At 43.4% G+C, this 15788-nt stretch overlaps 1 protein-coding gene across 1 annotated transcript in view; it reads right to left on the bottom strand.

Annotated features, from left to right (window-relative positions):
• The window catches only part of ABCC11 (ATP binding cassette subfamily C member 11), a 93696-nt gene that overhangs the window by 67539 nt on the left and 10369 nt on the right, over positions 1-15788 (bottom strand). The window contains exons 4-9 of the mRNA XM_004704900.1: positions 13178-13325; positions 10710-10943; positions 8724-8897; positions 7259-7406; positions 6951-7099; positions 4253-4360 (exon numbers count right to left, since the gene is read on the bottom strand). Of these exons, the coding sequence (XP_004704957.1) occupies positions 4253-4360; positions 6951-7099; positions 7259-7406; positions 8724-8897; positions 10710-10943; positions 13178-13325 (961 nt within the window). The remainder of the gene's footprint in view (positions 1-4252; positions 4361-6950; positions 7100-7258; positions 7407-8723; positions 8898-10709; positions 10944-13177; positions 13326-15788) is intronic.

Consider the following 15788-nt stretch of genomic DNA (forward strand, 5'->3'; position numbering starts at 1 on the left):
TTGGGAGAGAGAAGTATAGAAGATCAAAGGCATAAACTTCACCTGAACAGTTAAAACTTTGTCAGAAGATTTTCCCCTATGATGCAGGCTGGACCTGATCTGGTTTCCAAAATTTTCTGCATTTTTGGTTTGGTTTTTGTTCATTCCTATTAGAGTGTATCTAAGAGGTGTTATGTCAATGGAGGTCACTCTCTTGAAGATGTGTTATATGCTTTTCTGGTTTTTTGTATATGAAACCCAGGATTGATGAATCTATAGGGGCAGCAAGTAGAATTAGGGGTTCAGGGGAGAGGGGTACAGTGGTGGTTTAAGGGGTAGAGCAAAAGGGAGACAATGCAATGAGTCAAAATAGGAAAAGAATGGTTGGAAACTGATTGTGGTAGCAATTGTCCAATTCTATTTGTCATGATTGAAATAGGAATTATATGTTATATGTATTAAATCCCAACTAATAAAAAAAATCCAAATGCTCTAAGCATACCATCAATCTCTATTTTTTATTCTATTCCGTGTTTTTAAATAAACAACACAAAGTAGAGTGTTGTCTAAAGATTCCTACCCCGTTGTCCCCACAGGAGCCTTCTTCAAAACCCCAGACTACACTCCCAGCTCCCCAGCCACCTTCTCTGCCACCACTAACTAGCCACTAATGTCCCCTCCAGGAAGGGATCCTCCCTGAGAGCTCACGGGTCTCTCCTTCCTTCAAGAGATAGCGTGCACAGGGAATGTGTTTACAGTTTCAGTGCAAGGAAAGGAAAACAAAGGATCATTCTTCCCCACTCAGGTACAGCAGCCACAAAGTCACCTATGGACAGAACCAGGTAAAACATTTAGGTGACCAAAGCAGGAGGATTTTAAGTGCCTTGGATGTCCTGACTTAGTGAGGAAGACTTGGCGAATAAGTGCCCCCTTCTCAAAGAACAGTCCTGGTCAGATCCAGCCCATTGTTGCCTTGAGGGAGAACAGTGCAGAGCTTGACATCTTTGCCTTGGTTCCTTCCTTCTCCCATCTCCCAGCGCAACTCTACCTATCCCAGACCTTCCTACTGTCCAGCCTTTTCCCAAGAAACCCAGGTCCTGAATGCAGCCAAAGCGGTGTCCCTTGCTATTGCTTCATCCTCTACCCTTTCCCACCCCTCTGAGCCCAGACTGAGACTGCCTCCTCTCTGCAAACCCACCGGTAAAAACCGGCACAGAGAAGAGGATGAACGAGCTGAGTATGCCGGCAGGGCAGAAGAAAGCAAGCTGTTGAGAAGTTAGGGAAGCTCCTAAGGCTATTTAATAAATAAAGAATGCTCGTTCTTCCTGTTACTTTAGCAGTCAAATTCATTCCAGCTTTAGGGCCTTTATACTTGCTTTTCTTTCTGCCTCATCATCCAAGTCTCAGCTTAAATCTCTCCTCAGCAGAGGGACCTTCCTGGGCTAGCTTATCTAAAGTAGCCCCTAGCCCTCTCCCCCACACTCTAACATAAAGCTGTTTTATCAATTTCTCTGATCTTCTTGTTATCTGATATCTTCTTTGATAATTAATTTACTTGTTTCCAATGCCAGATTGGAACGCACTGACAGCAGGGACCGTATTATCACGCTGGCTCTACCTGTCTCAGTATCCAACACATAGTAGGTGATGAAATATATATTGACTATATCAATGAATGAGGCAATGAGATAGTTAACACATTATGGTGTCAGGAGTGGGGTACTGGAGAAACAAATCATAAGATGGAGAGTAGCTGTTTGCTTGAGCTCTCCCTCATGGGAGTTTTTCTTCTTTGTCTAGCCAGAGGTCAGATAAAGTCACACTGTTTACTCAGTGGTTTTCTGGAAAGAATATGGGAAGTTAAAGTTTTGATTACTTTGTTTGGTTGTAGTCTTTGGTTATTCCTGCTTAAAATGGCAAAAGCAAATGTGATTAATGTATATTTTTAGCTCAGGAGTAGAAATCACCATTTGAATTTCTCAGAAACCATGCTGTTTTAAGGAAAATGGCTAACAGAAGGACAAGATGCCTGACAGAAAGCCTGGTTCTGTTTTGATGCTCTCAGAGACCTAATCCCATATTTTTGTATCAATAGAATAGTTTAGATAAAGATTTAGATAAGCTAAATAAGGATTGAACTTGACTGTTTTAAGAATGGAGTTTAGTATCTGATTCTACTCTGTTTATATTGATTTCTTCTGCTTATGATTTATAGAAATTATTTTGGAAAGTATGAAAATAGAAAGCTTGTAAGCCCAATTGATTTCAGCCATTATAATTTGATCTTTGATGGGTCAGGTCACACCTGCAAAGAAAGCTTTGAAAAGATATGCCCCACCCAGTGCTTTGGGGTACTCAGGAACCAGTAGTCTTTTTCAGAAGCTGGAAAAAATCTGGAACCATGAAGAAAACTCCTCTCCAGGACTGAACGTTAAAGAGAGCTTGAAAGCAGGCTAAAATGCTTACTAGATGACCACCTGCATCTACTTGTTGAGTGGAAGTAGGAGAAATGCAGCAATAAAGAGATGGGTTGAGTTTGGCTACTGACACCTGTGGACTTGGTTTACAGGAAAAAGAGAAGACGAGAGCAGGTTGACTGGTCTAAAGTTCATGACCTAGCATCAGGGGGCTAGGCTTGTTGAGTATTTGTGAAAGCCCATGATCTAAAGGCAAGGTGAACAATGGGCACCCTGGGGAGGCTAAGTGAGACAGCCCACATTGAGTTGACCAGAACCTGACCAGATGAAGAGATTTTTGAACCTGTGAACTGGTGCATATTGTTGCTGACTTTATGGATGGCCTGTCCTGATTTGACTTTGCTTATGGATGCGGACTTCACAAGGTTCCAACTGGAATGAAGGTTCTTCATGTCGAAAAATATGATTTTCTCCTCGGAGCACTAGTTTGATGTAAGTGGGTAGAATAGAAATTGGATATCCAAAATTGGGGGGATAAAGACATGAAATGGGTGGCTTACAAACTTTCATAGGTGGGGGAATATATTCATAGAATATAATTCATAGAATTATAGTATTAAGGTGTAGGTGTTACTTAACTGCAATTGTTAGGCTAAAAAATTGTGTACAGGTGCCAAGTTGGCAAGGGGTGGATTGAGATAGTTAAGGATTATTGTGCCGACCTGGCTGATAACATGTTTATCAATTGAAGGGCAGAAAGATAAATGGCTTGGTGAGCCTCGCCTTTCTAGTTCTTGGGTCTCTTGCTCTCTGATGGTCAGACCAGGGTGCAGCTGCCTTTACCAGTTCCCTGCTTCCACTGGCAAGGCTCACTTCCTGCAAGATATTCCTGAGGAGAAGCCGCATGGACATTCCCTGATGTAGCCCTGGGTGATGGAGCAGTCACATGGAAACCTCTGCCAGTGCTGAGATGATTACATGCTCACTGATTCAGCTTTCTTCCTGCAGTAGGTGTCATTGAGTGTGTTTTGTGAGATTGAGGAGGACTTTGTAGATCAGTGTTGGACATATGGGCTAATGTTGGACTAATGGGCTTAGACACCACTGGTTTGGGAAGCTTTCTTAATGTACACATACCCTTTATATAAAACTCTCTCTCATATACATATGAGTTTCTGTGGATTTGTTTCTCTAGTCTACCCAGACTAACACAGGCAATGGATTTTACAGGTCACAGACTGCATGTGTTTACAAGTGAAATTAGTATAAAATGTTTTTTCGAAAATTTGTTTAGGGAAGGGTTTTAAACTCAGATTCCAGGATGGACCAACTATGTAATACATGAAATGGGCTATTTCTAAGATAATAAATGACAATGAAAAGGACGTTTGGGATGTGATACGGCTTGGTGATGACTGCTGTGGAAACTGATACACATTCCTTCTAAATAGATCAGCTAGTACCTCAGCTTCAGCTGCTTGTGGGCCCAATGTTGCCAGACATTCTGACCATTCAAGAAAATCCAGAAATCTGTTTCTTCATAAAATAGCCATGTTTTAAAAAGTATTGAATATAGTTTTTTTCTTTCCTTCTGTTTTTAGCAAAACAATAGGGAACGCATAGGCAACCCTATCTTCATGCTTCATACAGTTTTCAGACCACCAATCTGAGACCTCTGAGGGCTGGGAACCAACCTGAAGCATCTGATCCAGAACCTCCCAGTAGCCTTGAAACAACAGGTCACTAAATTAGCCAATCCCTCTCTGCCAGACTCAGCTTTGGTGGGGGACATGTTCACAAGGAAGAGCCTAGGGCCTGGAGGCAAAGGAGCATCCAACAAAGAGTTGGGTACTTACCTTGAACCTGTTGGCTGCAGAAGTGGTATTTGCAATGGCTTTGATTGCGAAGGGTGTGAAGAACACTGATAGCCGCAAAGGATTCAGGGTGGCTACTGCAGTGAAGGCCTGGATAAGGAGAGAGAAGAGGGTCTTGCTCAGTCATGCAAATCCTGGCCATCATCCCTGAGCCTCGATCCACAGAACCAGACCCTAAACGCACAAGAAACAAGTCCTCAATTTGGCAGAGGCTACACTGGTATTTTAGGGAGACCAGAGGGAGCACTGGACTTGAAAGTCTGGTCCCTAGCATAGTTTGTTGTTGTTACCTACCCTTGAGTCGGTCCTAGATCCACAGAGTTTTCGTTGACTAATTTTGAAGAGTGGGTTGCCAAGTTTTTCCTTCTAGCCTTTCTTAATCTGGAAGCTCTACTGAAATTAGTTCAGCATCATAGCAACACACAGCCTCCAGGGACAGACAAGTGTGACTACACATGAAGTTCACTAATTGAAAATTGAACCTGAGTCTCCCACAGAGAAGGCAAAACTATAAATTTGGGCAGACCACCCACTCTCTGAGCCTGAGTTTCCCCCATTGGCATAGTGGCAAAAATCATAACGTTGGTATTAGAATAAAGCTTGGGAAACATTGAGAAAATACACGTAAGAAAACTTAGTAAATCAACCTTGTAGCTTGGTGTCATCATTATAGTGAATTTGATATTTTTTCTTCTTTGACTTAATTATAAATTGCCCTTCTAGCATTCAAAATCTCCCTTCTCTTCAAGCCTAACCGTTATCCACAAGACCTTCCTTAACAAAGCAAACCACAGTAGACTCAGATTCCACATGTGACCTCTCAGAAGTACCTTGGAGGCCATCAAAACGATTCCAATCTCCACTCCTTCTTTCTGCAAGCTTGATCCAAAAACACTCCAAGACAGTTCAAATGCTTGATTTAATTCTGCCTGTTATGAGTACAGTATGATCCTGAAGATACACTGAAAGTTCTCTAAGCTGACCCATCCTTTTCCAGACCACCCATTTCAGGCATCTGGTGGGGAGGTTCCCTGGGGGATGTTTGAGTCAAGCAAATGTGACCATTCAGTGGAGCACAAACAGGTCCATGAATGAAGATGTGGCAGCTATATAATTGTCAATTTAAGGATTAAGCGTGTAGGGGTGGAGTCTAGCCTGTCAATCAGGTCATAGCCAATGAGGCTTCTGTGTGGGCATAGCTTTCCCCTAAGGATTCTGGAAATTCCGGTATTTCCTCCTTGGTGGTGGGAGACTCTGCTGACAGCCTGGGAGGTACAGTGGCTGACAAAACACATGGACCCACCCTGATGCAGCCCTGGGTGCTGGAGAAGCCATGCAGAGACCCCTGCCAGCACTGAGATGTTCCCAATGCCACTGGATCCAAAGACTTTCTACCCACTGGCCTGTGATCTACATTTGGCGTCATTGACTGTGTTTTGTGAGTCTGAAGAGGACTTTATAGATTTGTATCAGACATATGGGCTAATATCTGGACTTGATTTGGACTGGGCTGGGACGTTTCCTCAACATTCAATTGTTCTTGTTTATAAACCTCTCCCTTATGCACATATGTGTGTCCATGGATTTGTTTCTCTAGTCCACCCAGACAAACACATTATAGTACCCAGACTAACACAGAGGAGTCTTCAATGCTTCCCCTTCTTGCTTCCTGTGAAATCTTCTGGCCTGCCCCATGGGATTGCAAATTGTATAAGAGCAGTGCACTGTCTTATTATTCTCAGAAGATTGGAGTTTCTGATCCAAAAATGAGGTGCTCAGTGGTAGAATTCTTGTCTTTCATTAGGAAGACCCAAGCTTGACTCCCAGCCAATGCACCTCGTGTACAGCAAACATCAGAGAAAACCTGCATGTTGCTATGACATCAAATAAGCTTCAGTAGAGCTTCCCCACTAAGACAGTTTGTGAAGAAAGTCCTGGTGATCCACTTCCAAATGTCAGACAACAAATGCCTATGGTCTGACCCACAACTGACCATGGGTATGACACAGAACTAGGCTCATTTTCTTCTGCTGTGAATAGAATCCCCATGAGTCAGGGGCCAACTTGACAGCATTTAGGAACAGCCATAATAAGCAGCTACTGCTTCTCAGAGGAGGTTTAGATCAGACCACAAAGGAAACAGTAGAAGAAAATACACCTTTTTATTTAAGTGCCGCTCCAGGGTTCTTATTTTGGGTCAGAGAAACTCTTCCAATTGGAATTCCAAATCCCAAGGCATGTATCAAAACCCTCAGGGTTTTAGCTGCATGCACCACCTCCCCTCCACCCCTGGACAATTCTACATCTGATCCCTTTCTTTTTTCTTTTTTTTAAGCAAAAGGGAAGAAATTTATTGGAGCCCATACGGGAAACCCTAGAGGGCCCCAGCATACCCTACTGTGTCGGCATGCCCAGCAAAGAGTCACACCATTCACTGTACCCTCATGTCCCAGAGGGACTCCCCTTGAGCCGAGCCCCAAAGCCCCAGGACTGGCTGGGGTTGGGCACCAAATCCGATCCCTTTCACAACTGCTGTCAAAGGAATGTCACTTTTTCAAGTGGATTGGGATAGGAGATCTTTCCGATCTTTGAGAGGAGTGGGCTAGGAAAGGAAGGACACATGAGGGAACTCCTTATCACTATGGAGCATAGGAGAAGGTAAAGTACTCCAAACACGTACTATTGTAGGTGTGAGTTTTAAATTTAAAGCTGTATGGATGAGGAACATTATTACTATGGACATTGTTGGTGATATGACCAAGGTAGTAGTGGTCAAGCTCTGGCATAGTCCCCTCTTTTCCAGTAGTCTCCTTTCCTTGTTTCTTAGATCTGGAGGATAAAAAAATGAAAATAACTGCACTTGATCACAAGAACATTTCCCAAAGACCACAGAAATAAATCTCCAAAGCATGAAAGAGATGCTAGCCATGAGAGAGGTTGGCCTGCATGACACCACCAAGCTCTGAGTGTAAAGTCAGCTTTCCCTACCTGTAATTATTGCTGTAAATGGTTTCTCCCACATGTACATTTTAATCAGCTTAATGGAAGAGAGAATCTCACTGGTCACACGGATGCGCTGGTCAGTGACCACAGCAGTGCGATTCTGTATCTTCACAACATTTGTGACCAGGAATACCTGAAATCAGGATGTAGCAAATATATGGATGTGGAACAGTCTCCCTTTACAAAGGCTGAAGAGTTCAGGCTATTCTGCATTTCGTGGCTAAGGGTATTTCCAAAGGTAAACTCCAGATTTGGGTTGAATAACCAAAATTAAGTCTGTTTGGTTCCAACGCATTGTTCCCTCATAGACACAAAATAGAAATGCTTCAGAGGGCTTTTAAGACTGTGATCTTTCAGAACCAGGTCACCAAGCCTATCTTCCAGGGTGCCTCTGGGTAGGTTCCAGCCACTAACCTTTTGACTAGTCATTGAACGCTCAAACATTTGTACCACCAGGGACCAGGATGAACACCTGCGTTTCATCGTGCCCTGAGTGGATGCACTGTGCCTCCTAGTCCTCGGCCTCGGCCGATGGATTCCCAGTGGGAGCCTCTCTAGGTTGTCATGCCTCACACATCATGGGCTGTTCTCTTCTGGGTCTCAAGCCAAGCTCTGATGAACTGAGCAGAGTGGTGACGCCTCTGACTTCTGGCCCCTAAAACCTCCTAGCAACTACACTCACTTTTTGCTCAGACTAACAATCCCACAAAAGAAAATCCCTGGAGTTTCAATAATTTGGAGAATCCCCAACCCAAGAGTCACTTTCTATTTTGCTCCGCTTTGTTTCTCCTAAATCTTTGGAATTAAATTTGCATCCCGAACCTCAATGATACTGTGCTAAGCCAAATGTGAAGCACTGGCTGAATTATTCAATGTTATCATTAACATTTTTGATTATCTTAAAAACTCACTGCCAGAGTTGATTTCCACTCATAACTCCCCTAGAGGACAAAACAGAATCATTCCAAAGAGTTTCCTAGACTGTAAATCTTTACAGGGGCAGAAAGCCTCATCTTCTTCCCATAGAGTATCTGATGGGTTTGAACCACTGACTTTGTGGTTAGCAGCCCAGTGCTTACCCCACTGTGCCAAAAGAACCCTTTTGTTGACTGTGAGTTATTATTAACATTGATAATAAGTGTTAAATGAGCATTCTAGATGGAAGAGAAGATATAATAAGATCCACCAAGGAAAATCTGCTAAGCAGATAATCACCCAAAGAAAACTATGAGACCAAACTCATATAGCTTATTTACCTCTTATTTTTCAACCAAATATTGTGGCCGGGTAACAGTTTGAGATCAACATTGAAATGGAATCTCAGCCACAGTGAAACGAACAATCAACAAAAGCGTCAGCATTCCTACCCAGAGGTAGCCCAGATTCCAGAGCCCTGGGAGCTTTCCTGGGGAAAGGCCAACATCAAAGAGATGGTAAAGAAAGGTGTTACCTCCAGTGGAAAAATCAGCAAATAGGAGAAAGTAGCAATGAGCGCAGTTGGTCCAAGAATGTGGTAGGTGGTAATGCTGCAGGCAACCAGCGATAAACAGGCCAGCAAGGCCAAGGGGCCATAGTACAAACTTTCAAATAGGTAGTTTACATCGCTGGTGAAGAAGCTGATGGCCTATAAGACAGTAAACCAGGGGTCATCTCTCCAGCTTCCCAGAAGGGGCAACATGTGCCCTTTGTGGCAAGTGGAATCGCCATGCTGTTCCCTAGAAGGAATGTTTGGGAGACAGGGTGTAAAGTGAAGTCACCCCTAGTTCACATCTCTCCTCACCCCCGAGATACAGTGACCCTAGATACGTTACTTTACCTGAACTTCAGCTTCTCCACCTATAAAACTGGAATAATTATATCTACAGTGTGTAGTTCTGGAGAGAATTTCAGTGAATATCTGACCAAACAGTGCTCATATAAAGTATATATTTTCTACTTCTTCTATAATTAATAATAATATTAACTGAATTCTCCCCCGCCCCCAAAGGCACGAGACGTTGGCTCACACAGGACCCTACATAGTCAAGGCAGCAGCCAAGGGGTTCCCTTTCCTTGCCTGGGGGGCAGGGTCTGTGGGCGGATGCGAGGGGACAAGGCACCACCTCTCAAGCTCTCCCCATGGGCCCACCGCCTGAACCACGATGGACGGGTGACCTTCCTTAACTAAACGTTTAGTTTCTTTTTTGTGGGGCATCTAAAGAGAACATACTTTACAGACAGTAAACTCATGGTAGTGCCACCATCACACTTCCCCTTTCTCCTACTGCCAAACACAAAAACACTCATACAAGTTGTCTATGCACATCACATCAAAGCCTGTCCCCTTCTTCCTGGATCCCCCTGTATCTGGCCTCTGCCTGGCCTCTCCTGCTTTCCTGACGTGACCTAGCCATTTCCCTTTAGCCAGCCTCTTTAGTATCATGACATGCGCACAGCTTTAAGGGGGGATGCTGTGGCTCTACTCCAACTGTTCCCATCACCCGTGATGTCTTTCTTCATCTTTCCCTGGCCATCTCATCAGATCTTCTCTAGAGTAAGCCTTTCCTGCCTCTCTCAGCCTTTATGTAGCATAAAGGGTTAGGAACCTTTTTTTCTGCCAAGGACCATTGAAATATCATTTGCAGGTCATACAAAATTATCCCATTCAAAATTAAGTTGCTATACTTGGTCAACCATTTAATTAACTCACCCCTGATTGCTTCTCTTTGATGAGTTGTGTGCTGTTAGTTGTTATAGATGATCTCTCAGGCCTTACATGGTCTGAGGGCCATATGTTCCCCACCCCTGATGTAGCATCTTTATTTGCCCTTCCCTGGGTTCTTAGCAGCAGAGTTAAAGAAATAGTTATAACACTTACCAGGGCAGAGCAGAGTTCAAGATTGAGGGCCCAAACTAAGAACAAGAAGCCAGGCCCAAGCAGGAGCTGGCAGCAGAGGCCTGCCTGCAGGCACAACAACAACAAAAAAGAAGCTGTCCTGATTAAATAACTGTATCCTGAGTTGCTCTTGTGATCTCCAAGTTGATTCTAATCCTGTCTGTAACCGGTTACTCCCCCCAATAAACCCTATAAGGAACATGTGGTCTGTGTGACCATCACAACACAATAATCCATCCCATCAGAGACACAGAGAGTGCCATGGAAGGATAGCCACTGTCAGAGTTGGTTAAAAGGTTGGAGAGAAGAGGTGAATGTGTCCAGTCTCCACCTCATGGGAATTATCCTTGGGTTGATGTCGACCTTGATTTTTCCTCTCCCCTTGTGAAATTAGAAGTTTCTGATGCCAGGGAGTTTTTTATGCCCTGGACATGATTCTTTCTCTTTCTTCCTCCCTTCCTACTCCCCTTACCTCCCCTCTCTGGCACCCCAACCCCACCCCCCTCAGTCTGGAGGAGGATAAGGAAGAATAGCTTGACACATGCAATTCCGTGCACGTACCTTTCCTACAGAGAAGTGGGTCACAGATTTGAATTCTATTAGCTTCTCAAAAGCCAGTGCGGAAACAGCTGTGCGAAACCTTGTGCCCGTGCGCTGGTTGATGACCCAACATGAGCACAGAGTCAACGACTTCAAACTCTCTGTGAGAAAGAGGGAAACACAGAGCCCCACTCCATAGACAACATTTCCTGACTGTTCCTCGGCATATTCCAGGATCTTTGGTATAATCAGTGCCTAAAAAGAAAACAGAGTTTAGATCCCTTAAACCTCCCCATCCTTCATTCAGTTTACAAGCATCATTCAGGGGCTATATGTTGAATCTTTGAAAGGACTAATGTCTGGATTCTTCAATAACGGTGGTGTCGTTGGAGGAGATACGGGAGTTGAGTTGGCTCACATCTGACTCCCAGCTCTGCCATCTAGTAGTTCATCTAGGCAGGGAAGAGAAGGATCCCAAACCAGATACTTTAGTTGGTAAAGTGGCCACTTAAAAGGTTCAGGTAAATTTAGAAAATCCAAAAACAGATGGTTAAGCTCACTGGAGAGAGCTGTTGCCACCCAAGGCCTAAAGGGGAGAAATGAAGGTAAAGTTACGAAAAGCCAGCAAAAGAGTGCCAGGCCAAGAGAGTACTAGACAGGAGCTGTGCTTACTAATCTCCAGGGGCTAGGAGAGAGTCAGGGAATAAATATTGTGATCTCATTCTTCTCCCCTCACCCCTCCTGGTCTCCTACTAGAGATACCACCCCCCCTCCCAATTTATCAAATCTAATGAGAAAAGACCCCACTGATGTGGTCCATCTAGATCAGGTTCTAGACGCACACCCCAAAACCAAGCCAAATCCATTGCCATAAAGTCACTGCCAACTCGTAGAGATCCAAAAGACAGTGTAGAATTGCTCCTTAGGGCTTCTGAGAACATAAATCTTCCCTTTCATCTTTTATCTTTCTTCTGTAGGATAGCTGGTAGGTTTGAACTCTCAACCTTGCATTTAGCAGCCCAACACTTAACCCTCTGTGCCAACAGGGTTTAAGACAGGAGAAAAAATGATGGAGAATAGATCTAGATGGACAAATGGAGAGAGCCTGGTGCATTGTCTGTCACCTAACTCAGGTTAGTTATATCTATGGTAATCATCCACTTTATCTTTTCCTGCCCTCCATTCCTTCTCCCTATTGCTGTGAACAACTCCACCGTCTTGTTCCAGAGGGATGCTCCTCTCCCTGACTGCATAATATTTAGGCTGGATTGTCAAGCAGAGTGCCCCATCTACCCCTGGCCCATGAGTGAGCATGTGATACCAGCTGAACTAATGAGTCTCACTTTCTGAAATCAGAATCATGGGCAGAGGAACTGGAGAACAAGAACTGGAGTCAATCCATCCCAAACACAGTACAAGGAGACCATGCATCAGCACCTACATCACCCACAGTTCCAGAATAACCAGCATATATTGAGTCAGGCCGTGTTCTTGTTGCTTTTGTTGTTGTTGTTATTAAGTGCCAGTGAGTTCTGGCTCATAGTGACCCTGTGTACAGTCAAATAAAACATGGCCCAGTCCTGCACCATTCTCACAATTGTTATGCTAGAACCAATTGACCCCTGACACAGTTCTGTGTCATAGGAATGATCGGTTGCTGATCAGACTCTGTAGTAACCTATAGAGTTATCATTGACTGATTTGGGGGGGAAGTAGATCTCTAAGTCTTAGTCTGGAAGCCCTGCTGAAATGTGTTCAGCATCATAGCAGCATGCAAGCCTTCACTGACAGATAGACATGAGGTTATTAGCTTCATAAAATCTCCTCCATAGAAGGCAAGAATTCTACCAGTGAACTGCCCCTATGCGCTTTAAATACTTTATATCATTTAATGTTATGAAGTCGATAGGAATCCCTGAGGTGTACAGTCAAGGAACTTGGCTGCTTACTGAAAGATTGAAAGTTTGAGTCTACCCAGAGGCTCACTGGAAGAAAGACCAAGTAATACATGTCTGAAAAATCAGCCACTGAAAGCCCTAAAGAGCACAGTTCTACTCTGGCACACATGGGTCACCATGAATCAGACAGACTCAAAGGCAACTGGTAAAAAAAAAAAACCAACCAAATAAATAAAATAAAAAGCAGTAGAAGACGTAATTATTTCTATTTTACACATGAGGGTTTCAGTGAGGTCTACCCCTGACAGTGTCCATGAAATTCCTTGAGGAAACTGAGGTACAAAGAAGGTAATTAAATTGTCCAAAGTCACCCACTAATTAAATGACAGGGCCAAGCTTTGCCTCTCAAGCAGTCATGGCCACAGAATCCACAGCCCTGACCAGTATCTCCTAAAAGGTCTCAATTAACGGACAGCAGCTGAGAAATAAACACACGGACAACTCATCAGATGAACTTAAACATGCCATCAGTTCTGTTGGAATCTCCAAAGCCTGGAATCTCCCCCAGATCGTATCAAGTGTGCAACTTACTGGCCCTAATACACTCGCTACACAGAAGAAGCAGCCCACAAATACTTGGATGAAAACCCTTGTTCTTTGGAACCTCAGCATCACGCGAAGTACGGAAGCTTTTTCAATTCCACGTCTTGAGACTTCTTCTTCCCAAAGGAGACGAAGCCTTAAAAAGAAGAAGAGAGTGGTAAGTGAGTCTCTTTCCAAGTGTTCTAGAAACTGCTAGAGTAGGGGCTTCCTTACAAAGCAAACAACTAAACAAAAACAGCCCGGGAAATGTACTCGTTGTTACCCAGCTTCAGACAATGACGTGTTGTTTCATCACTCCTCATAGTCTATGCTGTTATTGCTGTGGCTGGTTTTTGTTGGAGAATTTAAGGCCAATTCTAAGCATCATATCATTGAATCTATAAATGCTTTGTTCTGTGTCCCTTCCAGCAAAGGACTTAAAAAAAAAACCAATGACAAAATACCCATAATTACCACAGTAATAATAATTCCAACTCATAGGGATCCTTATTAGGGCAAAGAAGAACTGCTGCATAGGGTTTCCAAGGCTGAACATTAATTTTTATGGGAAGTCTTATCTTTCTTTGGGAAGCAATTGGTAGGCTTAAACCACCGACTTGTGGCTAGCAGTCCAATGCTTAGCCCACTATGTCACTAGGGCTCCTAATATTTCCATACATGCTTTTAATTCCTTATCCATACAGTAAGTATTTCAAAAATATTCTTCTTCTAGTTTCTTTTAAAGGATAAATCTTATATGCCTCTTGAGTCTCATTTTAACCTATGAAATTTCCCCCTCTACTGTATTTTTATACTCCTTAGGATGATGTCTCTGCATGAAGCTGCTAAGGCAGAGAGAGGACTGTAGGGCTGACCACTGCTAGAGACATGATGTCCCCTCATGACAGAGGACAATACTGGGGACACACAGCAGGGAGTGAGACCGATCTGACAGCTCCCCCTCCCTCAATCCAGTGGAACAAACCAAGAAGGGAACATACCAGATCAGCAACAGGAGCAAAGCCAAGCCACAAAGTCCCTGAGAAGCCCCCAAAATAGACTTCTAGCTAGGAGAGGCAGTTCCTGGAACACCCCAGGACCGGTAGGGAGTCATAAAGGTCAGCAGACAGACCTTGAATTATGTATGGTTTTTCATTTTTTTCCTCTTTTTATTCAATCTTTTGTTTTCTCTTTGTTTTGCCTACCTATAAGATAGGTATGGGTGGCAAGCTCTGAAGGTACTTGGGGAGAGGAAGAGGTGGGGGAAGGGAGTGGTGAGCAAACAACACCATAGACAGTGGAACTACCATAGACAGGGGAACAACTAGGGAATTAAAAGCAACAATGAGGAGGACGTAGAGATCCTGGGAGTGTTGGAGCAACAGCAATCTAGCTGAGAGGAATTACTAAGAGGCAGAAGAAGGGCGAGCATGATGGTGGGACAGGAGGAAGGTAAAAGGAAAAAGAAGAACGATATAGGAAGCAAAGCTATGGATAGAGGTATAAACATAGGTGTGGACTTATGTAAATATATTAACTCATAAAAGTAGAGGTATTGGCCTACGTACATATATTTATGTGGTAACACATTGAGAAAGTGAACGGGCTTTGGGCCTCTGCTCAGGCCCTGCCTTAATGCAAGAATACTTTGTTCTAACAACCTGATGCTCACCCTCCCAACATGATCGTTGAAGACAAAATGGGTGCATAAGCAAATGTGGTGAAGAAAGTTGATGGTGCACGGCTATCAAAAGATATACTGGGATCTTAAAGGCTTGAAGTTAAACAAGCAGCCATCTAGCAGACAACTTGAAGGAGTCAAAATTGTTCCCATGTCACCTGTATATATCAAAAGATCATGATTTATAATACTCAGGTCAAATACAGGGTCACCTCTCTTCATTTCAATACTACCCCAACATATACATGGTCCATGGAAACCACACCTCTAGAGTTAATTATACTTTGACTAAACAAAAATTTCCATGGCCCTCCCACACCACTCCTGGCAACTCTGCCAGATGTATTGTAGTTTCTGCCCATGATCCTCAGACTCAGTTTCAAATTTTACCACCTCCATTAATTAGTTATGTGACTCAAGGAAAACATTATTTCACTTTTCTTAGTCGTCAGCTTTCTCATCTGTAACATGGGGAAAATAATATGTGACTTGTTTACTTCATAATCTTTTTGTTATGGCCAAAGGTCATGATCTCTAATTGGAGAACAAAAAAATGTAAAGGATTATGATGGTGACAAGCATGGTGAAGATAATGGTTATAATAACAGTGATGAAGATAAAGATGATGATGTTAACTCTAGTGATAATGGTGAAAATGATGCTACTGCTAGTGAGAATGGTGATGATGATGATATTGATGAAGATCATGATGACGATTCTGCTACTGGGGATGTTAATATGGTGATGCTGCCACTGCTAATGCTACTAATATTGGTGAAGATGTTGTACAGAAGTTTGACAGAAAAGCCCCATAGAAAATAAGGTTGTTGTTCCCTTGTCCCTGGGTTTGTCAAGGGAACAACAAGTGATGCAAATTGGTGGGGAGGTGGGTGTGGGAGGCCTGGTAGGGCATGATCAAGGGTATGTAACCAAGAGGAA

Source organism: Echinops telfairi, unplaced genomic scaffold (genome assembly GCF_000313985.2).
Source record: "Echinops telfairi isolate 266 unplaced genomic scaffold, ASM31398v2 ScPeMD7_2291;HRSCAF=2852, whole genome shotgun sequence".
In the NCBI taxonomy this organism is placed as follows: Eukaryota; Metazoa; Chordata; class Mammalia; order Afrosoricida; family Tenrecidae; genus Echinops; species Echinops telfairi.